Here is a 20,859-nt window from a genome sequence, read left to right on the forward strand (position 1 = left end):
AATCTAGCCCTAAATAATTATAATTAGTCAACTGTCTGGATATTAGTCACCCGTATGTATCCATATATTACGTCTATATACAAAATGGCCTAGAGTAATAATAATTACCTCTGCGGATAAATTGACTCATGTATTGGAATAGTGGCCAATGTTTGTTGCATGGCGGAAAGAATGGACCTTTGACTTGGCGCCACAAGAAAAAGAAATCTCTATACGGAATGAACTAATGTAATCCCCGAAGATCCTGCTACTAGCCCTTAATGTCTAGACCGTACGCCACCTAAATGGTACTACATCCCTATGCACGATATACGAGCCAGGCAGATCTAGAGGGACAATTTCTTGGCTTGCTTGGTTGTGTAATAAATAGACACAACATACTGCCGCATAGATGATAAGGTTCTTTCTGATGGCAATTTCGTATCAATATTAAAATAAAAGAACAACCCCTTGCCGTACCGGATATATCATCTCCATCACAGTATCGTTTAGATTCCACCTACATACTGCCAACAGTCACCAAGATGGCACTACCCATAACCAAAACCATCCTCATCACTGGTGTCAACGGATATCTCGCGTCCAATATAGCCACCGCCGTTTTGAATGCCGGATATCGCCTGCGCGGCACCTGTCGTTCCAAAGGGCGTGCTTCGCGTCTGCTCAATGGGCCATGGAAGCCCTACGCGGATCGAATCGAGATCGTTGAAGTGCCGGATCTCTGTGAAGTATCTGGTTTTGATGAAGCTGTCAAAGGTATTCCCTGCTAGCCTTGCTCTCTCCCGTGCCTCTACTCACTAGCGACACAGGTGTCTCTGCAATCATCCACACGGCTGCGCCTATCATTGGCCCCTCCATTACCCATGCATCGGAGCTCATAATCCCAACAGTCAAGGGCACGGAAAATCTGTTGAACTCAGCTTTGGTTTATGCAGGCTCCCAGCTTGAGAGCTTTGTTTTCACCTCGTCTGCGGCGGCAATCATCACGCCTGGTGCCCAGGCTCCGTATACCTACGACGATAATAGCTGGAACAAGATTCATCCCTTGCTCTTGGAGGACGGGGTAGATAATATCTCCCTTTATGAGGCATATCCGTGTGCGAAGATTGCGGCGGAGAAGCTCGTTTGGGCTTTCAGGGATACCAAGAAGGTATTAATTTCATTCATTTTATTTTGCCATTCACCTTTTATGCCAAGTTCTCATGTTGACATATAACAGCCTCCATTCGCCATAAGCGCCATCTGCGGCTCCATCGCCACCGGTCCACCCATTATCCTCCCCGAAACCGCAGACAAGCTCCCTCTAACCCTGGCCCCCGTATACAACGGCCTCATTGGTAAAGATGTGCCCGGACCCCAGGATGCCATTGCTAAAATAGCTGGGTCAACTCCCTACGTCGATGTGCGCAACCTGGTAGCCATTTACCTCTGGTGCGCGGAGAATACTGCCCAGTCGGATGGTGAACGTTATCTCGTGGTCGCGGGGCATGGTCCTAAGCAGGCTATTTTGGATATTCTGAGTGAGGAATATCCCGAGCGGCGAGGTGTGATCCTCAAGGGCAATCCAAATCAGCGCTATAACAAGGACTGGACGTTCGACGAGGGTGGTGTGGTGTTTGACTCGACGAAGGTGAAAAAAGCGGTTGGTTTGGATTGGATCCCGTATGATAAGAGTATTATTGATACGGCTAAGTCTTTGGAGCCGTTGTTGGAGGCGGAGAAAGAGGGCTTGCTGATTGAAGAGTAGAGGTACTGTGAATGACACTTCTGAGATTGTTGATATACATTAGTGATTATGCACTTATGGGTAGATCGTATGTATATGAAGCGTATTACATATTTTTCTGGGTTACGCTTCCTTTATAATGCCTGTAATTCTATCGAACTATTGAAGTCTCAGCCACCGCAGATTTGGAGTACTTCAAACTACAGGCGCAATAGAGGACGATCATTATACCAAGCTTGGGTATAAGTACCTCTTTGCCCTCCAAGTATACACAAGCTTCACAACACCTATTACAGCAACCAACATCACCAAGATGCTAAACTTACCCGCCCTGGCCTCTCTCCCTGACACACTCTCATTTCTCGTTCCTCCGGATGCAGAGCGAAAGCCTTGTCCACTATGGTTCGAACCAGTGTTCATCCTGAGCTGCACTGTTGTGTTTCTCCAAACTAGTCGGTTGGTCCGCGTATCATGGTACCTGGGCGTTGTGCTGCCGCTGGCTACGCAAATGTTGCAGTATAGCAAGGGCAACCGAATCGACAACTATGTCGCCGGTCTTAACATCCCAATGATGGTCGTCCGTGTGCTTGACCTTGCACTCTGTCATGAGCCGCAGCGGGAGTTCTGGAAGGGCCGTGGAAGTGCATCGAAGGAGGAGAATGAGGGCAAGAGCTGGCCTCAGGGTATCCTTGCCAGGGTTCTATGGGCGTTTAACTTGCTCGTTTCCCCGCGCGCTATTGGGTGGAATATTCAGGCTAAAAATGTGTCGACTGATTCTTATCAAGGCCGTGGGAAATTGTACGTCAAGATACTTCTTTCAAACTATACTTCAAATGTTACTCACCAAAATAAACAGTCATTTCATTCGCAAGCGTCTTATCGACTCCATAGTTGCCTTTCTAATCCTTGACAGCATCACCTACTTGCGGCGCACAGTCGCAGCGCCCATATTCCAATCCCAATCATTCTGGGACATCCCCCTACAGTACCAGATACTCTGCAGCTGGCTGAGCGGCTATCAGATATACAACCTGCTCACTATGCAGTACAACCTAGCAGCAATCGTAACGACAGTGCTCGGAATCTGCGAACCAGCCGACTGGCCGCCGTTATTCGGAAGCTTCCTCCCCAGTAACCTCTGGTCCATTCGGCGCCTCTGGGGAAGTTCATGGCACCAGATGGTGCGGAGAATGTGTAACTTCTCCGGCGGACTTGCCTGCGATTTGACGCTTGCAAAAAGAGGAACTTTACGGCGCCGATACACTGATTTGTACGCGGCATTTGGCTTCTCGGCTTTGATCCATAGTATCGGAAGCCTTTTTCTCCGCAGTGAAGGACATGCGTTCTATCAGGGTGTGTTCTATATTATGCAGCCGTTCATGATCACATTGGAGGATTTTGTGATTTATCTGGGAAAATCCGTGGGGTTGCGGCAGAGTCGTAAGTTTCTTAACTCATTATCTCTTCATGAGAAATGAATACGCTAAAAAATTCAATAAAAACAGGCTTTACTGAATACTTTGGATTTGCTTTCGTTGGTGTTTGGATCTCCTTTTCCTTCCGTTACATGGCTGCAGCAGAGAGCGCTTGTAATTGGGACCTGGAAATCCCGCTGCCTTTTAGTATTGTTGCTCAGTTGCATCAATACTATCTGGCGTTGAACTGAGAAATTTGGTTCAGGATTGGCGATGCATAGTTCTGTTGTGTTGCAAACGAGTTTATTCAGTGTCGATGTGAAGACGCTAGAACTGGGGGAAATGGTGGGTTAGATAGATAGATTGCTGTTGATGGTGAAGATAGGCGAGAAAAGAGATACAGGAGTCTTGAATACATCGTGACAGTGGTATCGATGACGCCATGGATCTTTTTATTTTCAGTTACTCGGCTTCTGGTCTCCCCTCTGATGTCGTCCCTCCAATAAAGGCTTCATGTGTTCGTGCAAGACGGAGTTACATGAAATTTACCTCTGCGAATCAATACCTAAATGAATGAACTTGGACAGGTACCGGAGCAATCATGTTCTTAACAAAGCTATACCAAAACAGCCTCGCCATAGCAGAAATGATATAGAGCGTCCCTGCTCTTCATGAGAAACTGAAGCCACAGTAGGAAAGTGAGTTAGAAAAAAGGTTGAATGTTTTTAGTTGTAAAAAAAAAGAAAATGTCAGCCAACTAGTCACGTGTAACTTCTTTAGGGCAAGGGGCCATTCTGCCTGTAATGTAGCACGCTTGTTAGTAATGAACCTAGGCAAGGCCATTTGGTAAGCGCGAACCTGGATTGTATTGAGATCTGCTTCAGTATATTGGAGCTTTTCTGTGCTGTCTACTTTCTTTTGGAGATCCACAATGTTACAGCGATGCTGGAAGTGTTCATACGCTTCATCGATGCGCACCGCAGGCACTGTGGAGGTCATATTAAGAGATCAACTAGAAGAGAAGAATGCGGATAAGTTATATGAAAACAGACAGTATCAAGCTCGTGAGGGCTGCTGCTCTCGCTCGATGTTTTGATCAGTATGATCGACCATGGATTTGCGTGCTGTTATTGATTAAAACGTCGTCCTTTCAGTTTGCCTACGATGGACGTTAAAAATCTTGTTAAACTCCTATCGTCCTGTATTCTATACGCTCTTCGCATATTGATTTACTGAGAAAGGGGCTTTTGTAATGGCAAACTTATATCAAAGGCTCTATTCCCAGTCCAGTGCTCCGTAGAGAGAGAAATATATATATGTAGCCAGAACCACTCACTATACAAATCGCAGATATTAATATCCTACAGAATCGAACTTGGTAAACTGTAATGAGACTAGCTCTCTCACTATTTGGAGAAAGTCAATTAGGCATCTAGTTGGGGTAGGGCTACAATGGTTGTCTGCTTCGTCCTATCAGACACCGGTGCTTAGCGAAGTAACTTATAAGCCACCACATCGTATATATGTAAAAACAACTACGGCAAGATAGTCCAGCGATCTAAAATTTCGTATTGAATACCCCTATAGTGGTAATGCCGTATTAACGTTGTACGGTGAACATCATGGTTGATCTTGCGGGCTGGAGCGGTTCGAACCCCCGTCTTGTCAGTCTGTTTTCTCTTTCCTTTTTTTCCTTCTTTCCCCCCTTCCTCACCTTTCCCGGAGTACTCAAATAATGAAGACGACCCTGATCGCTGTTTGTATTCTCGTACTGTGTGATGTGTCAGATGCAATGGCATACATCAATAATTGATGGCAGCAGCAACGTCAAAGCAAGCAATGAACGCACAGCCCAGCAACAACAAGGGATGGAATGATCCGTCTATCATAATTGATCCCTCGCATATCTTTGTTTACTCGGCCTGTACTCCGTACAGAGTACTCTACAGGTCGACTTTTTCAGATTAAGCTAGTCCCGAATGGTAACCTCTGTTTTTCTAGAGGCAGTTCCGAGGGATGCTGATTGGCTAGCCTTGATTAGCCACTTCAAACGGCGTCGTTGGGAACAGCCAAGCGGAGACAGAACGTGCGCATTAATTGGCCCGTACACCGGGTGGGTTTCATGCCTGCATTAGAGGCTTGGCGGTGGGGTGGAATATTCCACAGCAACCACAGGTCTACGGAGTACTTGCTTGTACTGTACTCCGTACCCAAAACAGGTACGCAGCTCATCTACAGATATGTACAGACATACTAAATGTGCAGCGCTCGACTACTTGCACAAGTCAATGCAACGAGCACTTGTACAAGTAAAGGGTACAAGCAAGGATACTTGCACAAAGACGATCAAGACAAGTAGCATGCATATGGAATAGACTGCAGATACCCGATTCGCTGCAAAACTCCACCATCATGGCCAATGACACGTCAAGTAATTCTCGTCATCGACACATGGCGGACTTTTGCCCCTTTCACCGCCTGTATTAGTACGATAGACTGGTACTTTGCCTGGGAAACACACATGCGGTGTGCAGTTGTTTATGCGCTGGTGTCTGTTGTTTATGTTGCTGTTGTTTGTACACCGTAATCTTTCATCGCTGTACTTTGCTGTGTTCGCACTCTGTACATATACTCTGTCTGCCTGGATGCCTGATGTCTGAGTGCCTTTAGCATACCGGACCGAATTGGCCAATCAAAATCGGCGTATAACCTCGTCGGATTATTTGCGGCTCCTGGCAGTAAAAAAAAAAAAAAGTATCGGGTGGCCGTCCAGCCGGTCGGGATCATTTCTCTTCTCGTCGTTCTTCTGTTTTCATCGCCATCTCCATCTCTCCCGTTACTCTCTTCCATATTCCCATCTTCTTCTCCCTCGCCATATTCCCTCCTGTATTATCCTAATATTCTTTCTCTCTCTATATTATTAGTATTGTATTGCTTTATTACTGTGCTGTTATTCTGTGTTATCCTGTTATTACTGTTGTTGTATTGCTTTTGTCGTTTAGTTACTTCTATTCCTACTACCCTATTGCTGTATTACCATGCCTTATAATACTCGTCGCAAGTCTCTCTCTCTTCCCTCGCTGGGCATTCATCTTCCCAGTTCATCGCGTCGGTCTCCTTCGATCTCGTCGGCCAAGATTCCTTCGACTGGAGATCACCAGCAACTGCCTCCATCCAAAAAAGTCAAGAGGTCGCACGACTCCCTCTCACTCTCCCCCGAGCCCTCGTCGTCCCAACAAAGCCCCGCTGTGCGCGCCGCCACCTGGGAGCACACGCCACCTCCTTCGCCCATGGACGATGGCCTTGCACCGCGGATCGACACCGAGGGCATCAACGATGATATCGTGGTCGGCGTCATTCACCAACTCGAGAAGACCGCCAATCGCCCGCATCTCGTCAAGGAACTCGCTGCCATTCTCTACACTCTCAACGACAATGTCGCAAAGTAAGTTTCCTCTTATTCTCTTCCATCTCTCTATACATACTGACAGTATAGTTCCGCCAATCCCGCCGCCCTCCTCTCGTCGCGACTGAGCGCCTACATGAAGCGTTCCTGGTCCGCCCTGGCGCCTTGTCCTATCGCCAAGGAGCTTATTCCTGTTCATCCTCGAAAGGTCTATTACTATCTTACAACCATGCAGCGCCAGCCATTGCCTGAGAACTCGGACGATATCATGATCCCGTCGGGTATGGTTGGGAAACAGATGACCCCCAGTGTCACGAGTGTGGATCAGGATGACGAGGATGTTTTTGCGCGTCAACGGTCGCCTAGCCCAGAGGTCGACCTCTCCTCTCCCGACTTCGACGATGAACACATCAATTTGCACGGTCGTCCCGATGGTGCCGCCAGATCCGGCTCCGACTTCCACGCGCATATGCGTCTGATGCACTCTCACCGTGCTGCCTCACCACCGCTCGAGGGTGACGAGAAGGAATTCACCCAGACTGCCAGTGCCGTTCGCGAGCGGGCCTCCGAGCAAAAGGCAAGCCAGGGACAGACCGGTGTGGCGCGTTCCGGTATCTCGGAAGGCCTCAGCCAGATGGATGGCATGAACGTTTCTACCTCAAACTCGCATCTCGATGACTCGCCATCTTCGTCGTTTAGCAGCGATCGTGTGTCTGATGATTTCGACTATGGTGACTATTTCTCGCATTCGGGCGCCCTGGACCAGCAGTCCCCGGCATCCAAGCAACAAAAGGGCCAGGACGATGATGCCGCTTGTGCTTTCCTTGGTACCTCGCCTTCTCCATCTCTCACCTCGGTTGCATCCTCGCTTTCTTCGAATACCCCTTCGGATGCCGGCTTGGACACCGAGGACTGTCCCCAGATCGCCCTTCCTGAGGTTGCGCATGTGTCACCTCTTAAACGGTCGATTGACATGCTCAACAGCGGTCTTCCCGATGTTGATATCAAGATGTCTGATCTGGCCGAGTCCGAGGACAAGGTAGCTATCAAGGCTAGACCTTCGTCGATTATGGACGTTGATACGGCCTTTGATTCGTGGAGAGAATTGCAGAGCCCTGAAACCGTCGAGGTTGATGAGCTCGATGAAATGTTCGGAGAGATCTAAGCGTTACATTTCTTTCCATTTGAACTCACTCTCCGCTCACCACTAGAAGCGTTCCGATTCTTATGGTCCTACTCAATTCTCCGCTTATACTATTGATTCTCCTTTTTTTTCTTTTTTCTTTTTTTTTTTTTTTTTTTGTTACCTGTTGTACATGTCTATATGTCTCTCCATGGCCGGCTGGGTTTAGTTGGCAAGATCCTCGATCTGTACATATACTCTTCTGCTTCGATTCTGGTGTTTGTGCCTGTTTGGTGGTTTTTCTATTTTTATTTTATTCTCCATTCTGGGCGTGTGGAGGAACAAGTGATACCAAAAGACTGCGAAAAGAAGGAAAAGACTTACGAGGGAGGGGGGAAAAAGATAGATTCCAGGGCAGTCGCCCTATGCCTATTATGTTAATGTATCTGACTGATGAACCACTTTTTTTACTACTACTCTTGGTAAACTGTATGCTCCTTTGGATAACCCTGTTGCCACAACTCACATGACCCGTGGTTCCCGTATGGGGTAGGAAGCTTACTCAACGTCTCCCGGTTCTCCATTAAACTTCTATTTCTGCCTTTCGTCTCTCCTTTTCGCGATTGTTCTTTATTGTCCAACTTCAACTTGTTTATATCGGGTAGTAGCCCTGCTGGTCGGGATTCATCCCGTCTATTTTTATTGCGATTAATTCTTCTGCCGAACAATTATCCGAACGATGCGCTTCTCGGCTTTTTCTCGATAAGCACGACAGCCCAACAGGCAACACTCGCCATTCTCTCTCTCACTTTTTTAACTAGTCGCTTTTTCCTATCAACATATCAATTCGACCGAATGGAGCCCCCCATAGCCTCCTTCCAAGACAAAGAAAGGGACGCCTTCGTCCCATCGCGCAACCAAATGCCCCTCCAACAAGCAGACCTCGACACCACCATCCTCCCCACCTCCAATGTCCCCGCTCTTCCAGGAACCGCAGCCTCTTCGATTACCTCGCATCGAACAAATACACCCCACAGACCGCAGATCACCTCCACGCATTCCGGCACCAAACAACTCTACAGCAATGGCAAGGTTCCGATACCCCGCCAGCGGGCAACCGCGGCCCCGCGGCATAGTCGAAGAGTTCCTAGGGCTTGTCAGTCGTGTCGACAACGGAAGACGAAGTGTAGTGGGGATACGCCGGTGTGCAGGCAGTGTAAGGAGTTGAGCATTCAGTGCGATTATCCGGTTTCGTGGAGGGAGAAGATGAATCGGTATGTGGCAACTTTTTTTTTTCTTAGTTGGTAAGGTTTTGTTGAGGCTAACTGGATAGGGAACAGGCAATTGAAGGATTTATCTAACAAAACACGCGATTATGAAGAGTTGTTGAAGGACATTGAGCATATGGTTGATGGTTCGACGTCGGAGCGCATCAAAGAGGCATTGGACAAGGTTCGATTCCACATCTTTCTTTTTCGTCCCGCATTTTTCCTTTTTCCTCTTTCTTAAATACAAGATACCTGACAATGTACAGCATGTAGCAGAAGTTGACCGTTCACCCGCTGAGCGACAATCGCAGCCTATATCACAGGAAGATATGATGGATGAACACCCTGACGATATGTCCAGCCCTTCATCAATCGGTTCGCTAGAGGCCATTGAGCGTGTTGAAGAGGATCTTAATCGGAACGAAACTACAAGGGCAACGGGTTATATGGGCAAAAATTCCGAAGTGACCTGGATGCAGAGATTGCGAAGAGAGGCAGAACAACGAGCGAAGAAGGAACCAGGCACTTACGACCCCGATCCTGATAATGAAAGCGATTACGCCCTTCATTCCGGCAATTACCATTTGGACGACATGGAAGTTTCGATCCCTGGCCCGGTTCAAGTTTACGAGGTACCACCGCGGCCGCTGGCGGACAAGCTTTTCGAGGATTATCTGGCGTCGGTTCATCCCTTCTTCCCGATTATTAGTCGCCCATTGTTCAGCACGCAGTATCAATCATTCTATGACAACTCCGGACGCCCAGGAGATAAGTGGTTGGCTATCTTGAACGTGATATTCGCGATAAGTGCCAAGAGAGCTCATCTAAAGCAAGCACCGTGGCAAGGTGAAGAAAACGACCACTTGGTGTATTTGACCCGGGCTCGGATCCTGAGTATGAATGGTGATGTGTTGTTCAGTCATCCAGACCTTCAGCAAATCCAAGTGGAAGGTTTGATAGCGTTTTATTTAATCGCGTCAGATCAGGTTAACAGGTGAGTCATGTCTTTGGGGCTCATTCATTCCTCAAATTAACCTTTTTTAGAGCCTGGAGGATCGCAGCATTGGCGATTCGTTCCGCGATTACCCTTGGTATCAACATGAAAAACACCAGTGATTTTACGGCCAGCATCTCCAAGGAATCGCGCAATCGAGTTTGGTGGTGTTTATACACCCTCGAGCATCTACTAGGGATAATGACCGGCCGGGCGACATGCATTTTGGATGGCGTCTGCACAACTCCACTGCCTCTCCCGTTTGAGGGGGATCAGTTACAGGAACCACTGGTAGCCAAGCTTCTTAACGACCTGAGTCTACGCGAAGAGTTTGTAGGAAATGCTATTGCGAGTTCTTTTATTCACCAAATATCCTCGAATCCTCTTGGGGGCAAGGATGCCAAATATACCGATATACCCCGAGATGTGACTTGGTTGAAGAGCCTGCCTCCTAACAATGCGCTTTGCTTCCTTTACTATGCCGACTTGGCGGTCATCTCTCAAGAGATTGTCAATCGAGTTTATTCACCCGACTGTGCCATGGTGCCGTGGGCACACATTGAGAATCGGATTGGAGTGTTGAGGTCACGGCTTGACCTCTGGTTTGCGAGTCTTCACCCAGCATTCGACTTTACGCGTAAAGAAGATGAAGGGCCCGATTTACTTCGGGCCAAACTGTTTTTGGCTTTCCATTTCTACAGCTCCCGGATTACGCTCGGGCGTCCGTGCCTTTGCCGTCGCGATGCACACCAAAGTGGTCAAGGCAATGAGAAGCCAGCATTTAGTCACGTCATGGCTATGCTATCCCTGGATTCTGCTAATAAGATGTTGGATTTGATTCCGGATCAAGCGGATGCGATTCAACTGTACGAAATAGGGCCTTGGTGGTGCGTACTACACTGTCTTGTGCAATCTGTGACAATTCTCTTGCTTGAGTTGTCGTTCGGGAGCATCCATATTCCCGAAGAGGAACAGAACATCTTCACAATGGCGAAAAAGGGGGTTCGCTGGCTCCACTCCATGTCCGAATTTAGTACTGCGTCGCGTCGCGCATGGCAGTTGTGCGATATGAATCTGCGTAAGATTGCCCAAGGAATGGATTACGATGTAAGCCATATGCCAACCTTCGACTTTGGTGCAGATGAGGTGACCAACGGCCATAAGGATCAGCTAAACGGTTCCTTCAAGACTAACGGCATTGACAAAGCTGCCCATCAAGATAACGGGCAGTTGCCAGACGGGCCGGGTTTACCACCTGGTGCGGCAGGTTTTACTCTTATATCTGATGCTGATGGTGCACCAGATGCAGGTCCAGCGCCTGGAATTGGGCTTGATGGGAATGATGTATTCTTCCCCTATGACCCGATTAATGGGGAGTTTGTTCGGTCTTATTTCCCGACTTTTTATACGGATGAGAACCAGGAATGGGGTTTTTGATCCCAGCATCTGTATCAGCATTTTCGGGTTAATTTTCTTTCTACTCTGTCCTGGTGACCGGGTTCTTTCTTTCTTTACTCCCTTTACCTTTGAAGGGATGTTGTACTTTTTTTTTTTGCTCTCGCACAAGCACATGTACACGGTATTTCCATTGCATGTCTCGTTTTCTTTGTACAGGGAATTGGGAATGGATAGACGGTTATGGGACTAAATGGGTTTGGCTGGACGATAAGTCAGGCGCGTTCTGGTATATGATTTGTATGTTTTTATTTGAGATACCTGGTAATTCGATGAATACAATTACCAATACAAGTATATAACAATGTAGAAGTAAAAATAAAGTGTTACTGGTATCATGTCTAAACAAGCAAGAAAATAAATCTAACCAACCCTATACACATATTCATACAAACATACGCACATACCCCATAGGTACACCATGCAACGCATCATACACCAACGGCTTGCTGCTCATCCATCAACCTCTGCGCCTCCACAAATCCCCTGATCCTCTCCTTCTCCCTTTCCCTCTCCGCAACCTCCTCGCGATGCCGAACCCTCTCCCTCGTCCTCATCCTCTTCAAATGATCAAACACCTCCCGATTAATCTCCTCTTCAGGTAATTTTAGTACCTGGAACTGCCGCACACACCACTCCATTATTTTCTCGATTTCTCGCTTCGTTGCCTGGTTCTCAGGAGAGTCGGGGAGTGCGGATGGCGAGGAGGGGAGGTTATGTCCTGCGGCAAGGGCATCGACGGCAGCGAGTTCGAGACTGGTCAGGTACTGCGTGAAATGCGCGTATTCCTTCGCTGCGCCTTGAGCGATGACGCGAACAGTGTTGAGGTTGGGCGAGACGACCTTCTCGTTTAACTGTTTTCGCCAGGGCGCGTTGAAATTCGGATCGCCGCGGCGGTGGTCCCGCTCGAAGGTTTCGTATAATCGCCAGATACCACCTTCGTGGTAGCGGGTGTGTTTTGGGGACTGGGAGGGTTCGAGACACCACTTGTCCCAGAGGGATTTGGCAGCTGCGCTGCCTTGTGTGTCGACGACGGCGGAGAGGAGGTAGTGGAAAGCGATTGGGGAGATGAAGGGCGTTGAGTGGCGGGAGCGGGGGTTTTGGTGTTGGTGGGTGTGGAAGGTGGATTGGGCGGCGATATCGGCGAGGGGGCCTGGGAGGGAGAGGAATATGCGGTAGATGGAGCGGAGGGTGCGAAGTTGGGCTTTGTTTCCTGTACGTTGGCTGAGATCGTTGAAGTCGCCGTTTAAGATGCGGGTGAGGATGGTTTTTGCTTTGCTGAGGGAGAGTTGTTTTTCGTTGGGGGTGGCGTGGTTGGAGGGTTTGTGGAGGGTTCGTTCCATGCGGAGGATACTGCCGGCTAGGAGCATGATATTGCCGTGGCCCCAGGATTTGAGGCGGTGGTTGCGGATATATTCGAGCATTAGGATCACGCGGTCCCAGTCGCCTGTTAGGATGCGGAAGCTGACGAGGGCTCGGAGGGTGTTTAGGGAATAGGGTTGGGATAGTGAGGAGACGACTTGTTTTTGGAGGCCGATGTTTCCTGTGGCGCCTGCGTAGCGGAGGAGAGAGGGAGCGAGGGTCTGGTTTCCGTATTCACTGCGTCGGATAGGTGGGCCGTCTAGATCATTGGAGAAGAGGAGCCAGTTGGCGAAGGGATATGCTTTGGTTATTGTTGCCAGGTCTACTAACTGCGCATATGTCACGTTGGACACCTGCGGGATCGACGTCTCCGGCTTTTCATGTTCGAGTTCGCGAGTGCGCTTGTCTGCCACAGGGATATCGTCAGGGTCTGATTTTCCAAGCCGTTTTAAGAACTCCTGAATATGTCGTGATTTGCTCGTATCAATAGCTTCTTGCAAAAAGCCGAAAGAGCTAAATGCCAGACCCGCTTGGCGTTGAACAGCATATGACCTGACAACGTATTCTGTCAGGCCACGAAACGCGCAAGTCTCATCATAAAGCCGTGACGGAGTCAACCACTCCAGGTCCCCTTCACCTTCAACTAGAGATACATCGTTCCAAGGACCAACCACATGAGAACTACTGCGTAGGAACTTTCCCATTGAGTGAGGATCTGCATTGATATCTAACCCGGCGGATTGAAGGACGCGAGCAGTGAGCCAGTTGTGTTCCTTGATGGTTGGCTGCAGTTCTTTCGTCATCTCAGGAGCTTCGATAAGTGCATCGACACGAGAAATAGCCTCTGAAAGCTCAGTGGGTGACAACCCACGGTAACCAAGTCCCCGGTACACAAAGTTGACAAAGCAGTCTCGTAGCGATGCGACAACCTCGGTGCTAATAGTCCGTTTCGCTAGACCGTGAAAAATAGTTTTGTCCTTTTGTCCCGTTTGTTGTTGAACAGGGACATCATCGCCAGGACGGCGCCAGAACTGTTCCGTGTCAATGTTGGTATTTTCGACAACGGCCGCGCCTCCGTCGCGCAGAAGAGGCTCCCAGCTCTGGAAGCCCCAAGCCAGAACGTCCGTGCGCGCTTTCATCTGCTCTAATAACCATAGCCCTTCCCTGACATACCCATGCTCAATACAACTCCATAGTATTAGCTCCAGCCATATCTCTGGTCCTAGGTCTCGTATACCCATTTTGAACGGGACATATGGGGACTCGATGCCCATCTCGGCCGCTTTGGCCGCAACTTCCGCTTCATGGACCCCCCAAGCCGTCTCTGATAAAACATTCATAATATGGGTGGACAGCAAGTGCATGCCTGGAGGGCGATACGTCGCTGGGTTGGGATCTGGTGTCGCACACTTATAGATGTTGTCCGATATAGCGCCGGAATGGTGTAAGCGCGCCAAGGTACGGAAAACAAAGGACATGCCTAACTTCAACTCATCGGAAGATCGGTCCGCTGCCTGTAAAACAATAGATCCTAAGCTCTGCCATACTTGTGACATGAGAAGCTCAGAAAAGTCATGTGCAAATGACCGCTGTGTCAAATCTCTAAAAGTTGGTGTGTTCGAATCAGGGCTTTTCTTGACCTTGACGTCTGTCAGCGATGGGGCATGTCTTGTAAGTCTCTCCAAAGTAAGACCGGCATCAGAGCCCCAATCGAGACTCGACAGAGATACCTGAGTTGGATGCCGGGTACCATCCGCCGCATCCAGCAGCACATTCAACAAATTGTATACATCAGACCACCGGTTCAAACCATACCCGAGATGACTCAGAAGATCTAGCTTGCCGTAAAACCTCGCATAGGACAAGATTGTAGCTAGCCCATGGGCTCGCGCGTACAGATTCTCGGTTTCGTCCTCGCGCAACGACGGCGTGAGGTATTTGTCCAGCGACGGAATCCAAGAATTCGGATCCTTCTGCTGCTTTATCCCATATACTGGACACTTCGGCGGCACACCCGTCACATAGCTCTCGAATAGCCTACTGTGCTTTGCAGGACTAGCACTGCTGGCGGAAAACACGCGACTCCATTGTCGCCGGCTCGAAGGTCCCCCGCGGAGGGGGGAATGCAACCGGTTCTGGAAAACGACAGCAGGGCGGTGGAGCGAGCAGGCGGGCCTGCGGCTTCGACAAAGCAGTTGTCTTGGGCAGAGGCACCTTTTCATGACACGGCGGGGGAGGATCTAGCGGACGAGTGAGACCGGCGGGAAAGGAATCGAGATGGTCGATGGAATCGGGGGGAGCGGGGAGGTCTGTGGCGCATATCCCATTATTCATCGACACCGCATAGCTCTCGGACTGCACAGAATGACAATGGCCTTGCTGTTGCGTTGGTGAACTGGTCGTCGGAGGTCCAAAAGATTTCATCGCTTTCCGCGAGTCCAAAAAGTTTTGCTTAGTCAATTACAGGTGGCCAATCACAATGAAGACAATGGAATTGTATATCGAGTCTAACCGGATCTATCTGGGAATTTCATGCTGGCTTTTCTATAATATTGGAAAATTGTTGTCCATTCAAACAAGGGCTCTATCAAGAAGCACTTAAATAGCATGGGCCAGCACACTATTTACTGATTCAGCAGTCTAACCAACCATCCATCCATCCTTATCCTTCACTTCATTTAGAAATCAGCCCGCTTGATCTGACGGGCATGAACACGCTCGGATCCCTTGGCCTGAGGAGTTGGGCCACCTTTGGCCGAACTCGATGGTGTCTCGCTGCAGAGAGGGAGACTAGGCGAAGCACTAAGCGAAGCACTAAGCGAAGGCCCGCCAGTCATGGAGGCACGAGGCAAGCAGGAAGGAGTAGGGGTGCTCGAAGGCTGCGACGATGTTAGTTAACTATGCTATTTCATTTTCTGTATATATTGCTGGAATAATTTTACCTTCGGGGCAGACGAGAAACTACCCTCAGCAGTGACGGAAGGGAAGATGCAAAGAGCAGCAGCTCCCAGAACAGCGAAGGTCTTCATGATGAATGAAATCGGATAGAGTAGCGAGGAGAATGCAAGTAATGATCAAGGTAGTTCTTGTGGAATAAACTTAAGTGAAGACAGTAGTTCCTCGAGCTTGGGCTGACAGACTGCTATATGTTGGCCATAGGGCTGTCTATACGCGTACGCTACGAGCTTGTATTAACCGTGAGTGGTTTCAAACATTGGTCCAGAACAAGAGAAACATATCCACTGAGGCAAGATTGACAGCTTGGACTTCCTCAAAGGGGAAGTCGAAGATATAATATCGGAGTGTCCCTAGTGTTCCTGACATAACCTTGAGCTTGCGTGGTCGAGATAGCCGGTTAAAAGGAGTCTAATTTGATAATTCAGAGGCAAACTGTTGGGTCAATCCTGAATCCAGACCACCAAGAGCAGTCCTTCTGTCGATCGGTTTGCGTGGACGAACATGAGGGTGGCAATAGCGCGGAACCATGGAAGAGATATCCAGGGATGCAGAAGACAAATCGTGCAAACAGTTTATTAACACTGAAAGTTCAAATGGTATCAATTATCAAATTCAAATCCAATATTGACCAGAGCGCCCACAAAAAACATTAACCGGTAGACCAAAGACCAAGAAGTAGTAGCCGAGAACACCCAAGCTCCTTTGCACCGTAAGAAACCCGCCTAGAGAGCACCTCTATACAACCCAATGCAGGAAAATAGCAGAACTGGAATGGACCGTGATTCGTGAAAAGACCGGAAATACCAAACAGAAGGCAAGAAGATCGTCGTAATAATCGCATTTACTCGTCAAAGTCCATCTCATCGGTCGGTTGTAGGTCTCCGCCAAGTTCTTGTTCCACTTCGTCGACCACGAAACTCTCGTAGTCTTCCAGACCCTTCTGGACATGGACCTTGAACCGGATGACGTCGTTCAACATGCTCTCCACATTCGTGTGTAGTTCCTCTCGAAGGGCATTGGCTCGCAGCGTCAGTTGTTCGTACTCGATGTTGGTATTCATCTCGCGCTGTTCCATCAATTGCACACTTTCACTCAATGTGGCCCGCATCTTGGCCAGCTCCTTCTCCATCTTCTCAATTTGCGCATCCGATGCGAGCTTCTGTGTGGTTGTGATCTCCTTGGTGCGTTCGAATTCCTCTTCGGCGGCGCGTCGCCTGTGTTCAAGAGCCTCGACCTCGCTGCGCTTCTCATCCATGGCCTCCTTGATGTTGTCCAACAGGTTCCGTCGCTCCATATCATCATCAATAGCATTCTTGCGGCGTTCGTTGATTTCCTTACGCAGGTTCTGCAGGTTGCTACGGATGGTTCCCCGGAGGTCCAGATTCAGCAAATGTGCTGGGTGGTAGCCGGTGAACGGGTCTGCCAGCAGTCGATCACCTTCGGTCGATATCCGGTTTCCGCCGCCAATTTGAGACGCAGAGAAACTGTTCTCATTGACATTGAGACTGAGTTCATACTCAATTCCCTTTGCATTAACGGCGGACGAAGGAATCAAGCTTGTCTGGTAGCCAAGGGTATTGTAGGCCTTGACAATTTCCTCCAGATCCTCAAGCTTTTGACTAGCTTCGGCTTCCTTTTCCATGATCCGCGCATTTCCTTCTTCAAGCCGGACCATCGTATCGTCAAGACTCCTCTGGAGCCGCTCCCGTTCCGTATTCATCCGGTCAATATCCTGGGTGGTGATACCTTGCCGGTCAACACTGGCTTGAAGACCAATACGCTCCTCTTCTGCCGCCTGCAGCTCCATGTCGGTCTTTTTCACTTCCTCGTCAAGAAAATTGATACGCGTCTCATACTTCTCGATCTTTCCCTGCACGTTCTGAATGTAATCCTCGAATTTTCTCTTGTCGTCCTCCAAAATTCGGAAATGCTTGTCCAACTTGGCCATATCCGGCGCGCTCTTCTCCATCTCCTCAATTTGATCGCGTAGAGATCGGTTTTCCGTTTCTAACGCCTGCATTTCCTGAACGTACTTCTCGTTGCCTCTCTCGAATTCTTCGGACATGGATTCTACGTGAGGAACCAGCCTCTGCCCGGCGGTTTCATCATCCTCTTCCTCCCCGCCCTGTAACCAGTCATGATAAGCGCCTGTCAAAAAGCGGAAGATTATGCGGTCCCCAGAAACATCCACACCAGCCTCCGCACAAGCTTCATCATAATCGCCCAGAATGAACCTGTCCATCATTTGCGCCAACTGCATCAGCCAATGCAACATCGCCAAAAATGTCGGCCAATTCTGACCACCAACAGCAGTAATCTGTGATTTTGTAATGCCTTTTTCATAAGGATATCGTAGTTGTTTCAAAATCGGTGGCACCTCCGCGTCCATACTCTTCATGAACCTATATCCGGGATCAATGCGATGATACAGCCATTGGAAAATGTAGTTGAAATCTTTTTGAGTCGGCGAACGGAGTGTGTTTTGTCCCAACGAGTGCTTCATCTCCAATTCAAAATTGTTTTGGGTCAAGTATTCCAGAAGTTCCTGTCCAATGCGTGCCTGGAAAGATCGATCTCTAATCGGTCGTGGGTCCCTTGGCACACCGGCCACCGAAGGAGTTTGAGTGAAGAACGACTGGTGACCCATCGGACCGCCCGTAGACGGTCGCGAAAAGACGCTGCTTCTTCGCTGTAGACTTTGAGAAGCTGATGACGACATAGGTTGCCCGGGGGCAAAGCTGGGACGTCCGACACTAGGGCCATGGAACATATTACTCGACACGGATCGCCTAACGGAAGAAAGACCGGCATCGGCACCAAATGCTCCCCCTGACGAGGAACGTGTAAAGTTGGGTTGTGATGGTCGACTGGCAGAATTCATCAACGACATGCGCGTATGCTGAGAGGTGAAGGGGGCGTTGAATCCGCCAATGGAACTGGTGCGCTTCAGGGTCGACGAGGGTTGAGGGAGCGCTGAATAATTCTGGACGCTCCCCAGAGTCTGCATCATTGATAAATATTAGTTGATATTTGAATTGAATCTTTCTATTTGCAAGTTGTAAGCTGTAAGGGGGACGTGAATGAGGGGATCGCATACCTCGCGGGGCCGCTTGATGCTAAACAGCCCGGTGTCCTGCGACATAGTGACAAGGAAGCCGCAACGGCGGCCTCTGTGAGATAACCAAAGAGCCAAAAAGGTTATAGAACGATGTCACAAAATGTTGACGACTGAAGCAGATACCCTGCTTCCCAACAACAGGCACTTCTGAAGCAGCGTGGAGGTCTGGCGTCCGTTTGGGCGAGAAAAATCAAAGAAAACAAAGTGAAGTCGGAGATGTAAACAGACCGAGAACGGCAGGCGGTATCCCGTATTACACGTGATTAAAATCATGTGATAAAGATCACATGACTCTGGGGAAGCTGTACCGATACGGCAATAATATCGTAACGTGACCGCAACGCAAGTTCCGAGGTCCAATCGCCAGCCGTCGCCGACAGCGACTCGTCCGTCTCCGTCGCCTCTCGTGTTATCTTTCCTCGCTCTCTCTCTCTCTCTCTCTCCCCTTTTCCTCAAAACACTCATTCTTCCTCCAAGAAGTAAGGAGGATATCTTATCATCATGGTTCGTGAGGAGCTCATCGCGTCTGCTGTAAGTTCCCCTTCTCTTACATTCACCGCTAGAACTATTGGCACTGACAGTATCTGGCTAGGTCACATGTATGTTGATTATTTGCACCATACCCGGTCTTGCAAGAACGAGATTCTGACCTCCGTACAGTCCTCCAGGATCCATCGGTAGCCTCCTCACCGATTGAGAAAAGAGTCGCATTTCTTCAGTCGAAAAACCTAACACAGGAGGAAGTTGATCTCGCGCTTTCTCGGGCAGGTGAAGACCCGTCCGCAGCAGCATCAGCCGTAACAACGTCTTCATCGCAAGGACATACTCCACAACAAGCCGCCTACCGGCCCCCTCCTCCACAAGGATATGGCTATCCTCCGTATCAATGGCAGCCTCCACCGCCAGAGTATGTTTATCCATTCTCTCGCCCAAGTCGTGAATCGGGGCCCTGAGTACTGACGTTGTATTTCTTCTTAGGCCTCCAAAGAGAGACTGGCGTGATTGGTTTATTATGGCCACAGTAATGGGTGGTGTAGGGTATGGTCTGTATACTGTCGCCAAGGTATTTTCGACCTATCTTGCGTGTGCTTTGCATCACACTAACTTGTTTATTCTAGCGATATGTCAGTCCTCTTGTTGCACCACCTACGCCTCCACAGCTTGAGCAGGATAAAAAGAATGTCGATGAAGAGTTTGCCCGCGCGTTTACCCTGATCGAGCAGCTCTCGACGGATACCGCGGCGCTCAAGTCCGCTGAAGAAACACGCACAGAGCGCTTAGATACTACACTGCGGGATGTTGAGAGTTTGGTTGCAGACTTGAAGAACGCATCGCGTCGGAGGGACGACGAAACCCGCCGTATCAATGACGAGGTCAAGACTTTGAAGGATGCCATTCCCAAGGCGCTTCAGGGCGCGCGCGAAGGCAACGAGCAGCGATTGAAGGAGCTTGGCACAGAACTGAAGAGCCTGAAAGTGCTCCTGGGAAACCGCATTGGTGGTGGTGCTGGCGGTGCTAGTTCTCCAGTTGCTGGAAGAACAGTAGGCACTAACCTACCTGTTGCATCTCCCCGCCCAGCGGAGGAACAACCAACCACTCCTCCGACCACCAACGGCACGACAACCCCCGCTACTAGTGTACCTGAATCGCAGCAGCTGCAACAGCCACAGCAGCCACAGCAGCCACAGCAACCCCTGACTGCTAAGAGCCCTAGTCCTCTTTCGCAACTTGGAAGGTCTGCTTCTATTCCCGCCTGGCAGATGGCGGCAGCGAATCGGTCGAAGCCATCTAACCCTGGAGCCACTGAAGAAGGTAATACTGCCAGCAACATTACCAACACCACTGAGCAGCAGTCGCAGCAAGAACAGAGTGCTCCGGCTAGCTAGAAGGCTTTGTATTTCTGCACATATAATCTTTTCTTTTTCATTGGCGTAATTTGTTCTATTCTCAGTGTATTTACAAGGCGAAGTATGTATGCAATTGAGTCATGATAATAATTCCATCAATACACATGTCCCTCGAAAGTCAATAAAC

At 49.1% G+C, this 20,859-nt stretch overlaps 7 protein-coding genes across 7 annotated transcripts; 6 read left to right on the forward strand and 1 right to left on the reverse strand.

Annotated features, from left to right (window-relative positions):
- Positions 1-411: 411 nt before the first annotated feature.
- On the forward strand, positions 412-1,849 carry EURHEDRAFT_409598 (NAD(P)-binding protein). Its single transcript, XM_040781121.1, has 3 exons — positions 412-756; positions 810-1,150; positions 1,220-1,849. The coding sequence occupies exons 1-3, from the start codon at positions 525-527 to the stop codon at positions 1,745-1,747; spliced, it is 1,101 nt and encodes a 366-aa protein (XP_040641952.1). The 5' UTR covers positions 412-524; the 3' UTR covers positions 1,748-1,849.
- A 172-nt stretch (positions 1,850-2,021) lies between these two features.
- EURHEDRAFT_409599 (wax synthase family protein) lies at positions 2,022-3,736 on the forward strand. Its single transcript, XM_040781122.1, has 3 exons — positions 2,022-2,524; positions 2,583-3,166; positions 3,232-3,736. The coding sequence occupies exons 1-3, from the start codon at positions 2,040-2,042 to the stop codon at positions 3,390-3,392; spliced, it is 1,230 nt and encodes a 409-aa protein (XP_040641953.1). The 5' UTR covers positions 2,022-2,039; the 3' UTR covers positions 3,393-3,736.
- A 2,146-nt stretch (positions 3,737-5,882) lies between these two features.
- EURHEDRAFT_473103 (uncharacterized protein) lies at positions 5,883-7,847 on the forward strand. Its single transcript, XM_040785363.1, has 2 exons — positions 5,883-6,586; positions 6,638-7,847. The coding sequence occupies exons 1-2, from the start codon at positions 6,180-6,182 to the stop codon at positions 7,710-7,712; spliced, it is 1,482 nt and encodes a 493-aa protein (XP_040641954.1). The 5' UTR covers positions 5,883-6,179; the 3' UTR covers positions 7,713-7,847.
- On the forward strand, positions 7,835-8,132 carry EURHEDRAFT_409601 (uncharacterized protein). Its single transcript, XM_040781123.1, has one exon. The coding sequence runs from the start codon at positions 7,872-7,874 to the stop codon at positions 8,109-8,111; it is 240 nt and encodes a 79-aa protein (XP_040641955.1). The 5' UTR covers positions 7,835-7,871; the 3' UTR covers positions 8,112-8,132.
- A 459-nt stretch (positions 8,133-8,591) lies between these two features.
- On the forward strand, positions 8,592-11,369 carry EURHEDRAFT_513286 (uncharacterized protein; the record flags this gene model as incomplete). The annotated part of the gene is made up of 4 exons (XM_040786151.1): positions 8,592-8,944; positions 9,011-9,122; positions 9,205-9,932; positions 9,983-11,369. 4 exons carry the CDS (start codon positions 8,592-8,594, stop codon positions 11,367-11,369), a joined length of 2,580 nt encoding a protein of 859 aa, XP_040641956.1.
- Positions 11,370-11,755: 386 nt separating this feature from the next.
- Positions 11,756-15,159, reverse strand: EURHEDRAFT_409603 (uncharacterized protein). Its single transcript, XM_040781124.1, has one exon. The coding sequence runs from the start codon at positions 14,969-14,971 to the stop codon at positions 11,819-11,821; it is 3,153 nt and encodes a 1,050-aa protein (XP_040641957.1). The 5' UTR covers positions 14,972-15,159; the 3' UTR covers positions 11,756-11,818.
- Positions 15,160-19,186: 4,027 nt separating this feature from the next.
- pex14 (putative peroxisomal membrane anchor protein (Pex14)) lies at positions 19,187-20,848 on the forward strand. Its single transcript, XM_040781125.1, has 4 exons — positions 19,187-19,360; positions 19,483-19,732; positions 19,804-19,888; positions 19,944-20,848. The coding sequence occupies exons 1-4, from the start codon at positions 19,327-19,329 to the stop codon at positions 20,709-20,711; spliced, it is 1,137 nt and encodes a 378-aa protein (XP_040641958.1). The 5' UTR covers positions 19,187-19,326; the 3' UTR covers positions 20,712-20,848.
- The last annotated feature ends 11 nt before the right edge of the window (positions 20,849-20,859 follow it).

The sequence above is a fragment of the Aspergillus ruber genome, assembly GCF_000600275.1.
Source record: "Aspergillus ruber CBS 135680 unplaced genomic scaffold scaffold00004, whole genome shotgun sequence".
Lineage (NCBI taxonomy): Eukaryota > Fungi > Ascomycota > Eurotiomycetes > Eurotiales > Aspergillaceae > Aspergillus > Aspergillus ruber.

Coding starts and splice junctions, on each gene's coding strand:
- EURHEDRAFT_409598 (XM_040781121.1), top strand. CDS start 525: ATGGCACTACCCATAACCAAAACCATCCTCATCACTGGTGTCAACGGA. Junction 757..809: donor TTTTGATGAAGCTGTCAAAG/GTATTCCCTGCT, acceptor CTAGCGACACAG/GTGTCTCTGCAATCATCCAC. Junction 1,151..1,219: donor CTTTCAGGGATACCAAGAAG/GTATTAATTTCA, acceptor GACATATAACAG/CCTCCATTCGCCATAAGCGC.
- pex14 (XM_040781125.1), top strand. CDS start 19,327: ATGGTTCGTGAGGAGCTCATCGCGTCTGCTGTAA. Junction 19,361..19,482: donor GCTCATCGCGTCTGCTGTAA/GTTCCCCTTCTC, acceptor CTGACCTCCGTA/CAGTCCTCCAGGATCCATCG. Junction 19,889..19,943: donor GTCTGTATACTGTCGCCAAG/GTATTTTCGACC, acceptor TGTTTATTCTAG/CGATATGTCAGTCCTCTTGT.
- EURHEDRAFT_409601 (XM_040781123.1), top strand. CDS start 7,872: ATGTCTCTCCATGGCCGGCTGGGTTTAGTTGGCAAGATCCTCGATCTG.
- EURHEDRAFT_473103 (XM_040785363.1), top strand. CDS start 6,180: ATGCCTTATAATACTCGTCGCAAGTCTCTCTCTCTTCCCTCGCTGGGC. Junction 6,587..6,637: donor CTCAACGACAATGTCGCAAA/GTAAGTTTCCTC, acceptor CTGACAGTATAG/TTCCGCCAATCCCGCCGCCC.
- EURHEDRAFT_409603 (XM_040781124.1), bottom strand. CDS start 14,971: ATGAAAAGGTGCCTCTGCCCAAGACAACTGCTTTGTCGAAGCCGCAGG.
- EURHEDRAFT_409599 (XM_040781122.1), top strand. CDS start 2,040: ATGCTAAACTTACCCGCCCTGGCCTCTCTCCCTGACACACTCTCATTT. Junction 2,525..2,582: donor TATCAAGGCCGTGGGAAATT/GTACGTCAAGAT, acceptor CAAAATAAACAG/TCATTTCATTCGCAAGCGTC. Junction 3,167..3,231: donor CGTGGGGTTGCGGCAGAGTC/GTAAGTTTCTTA, acceptor CAATAAAAACAG/GCTTTACTGAATACTTTGGA.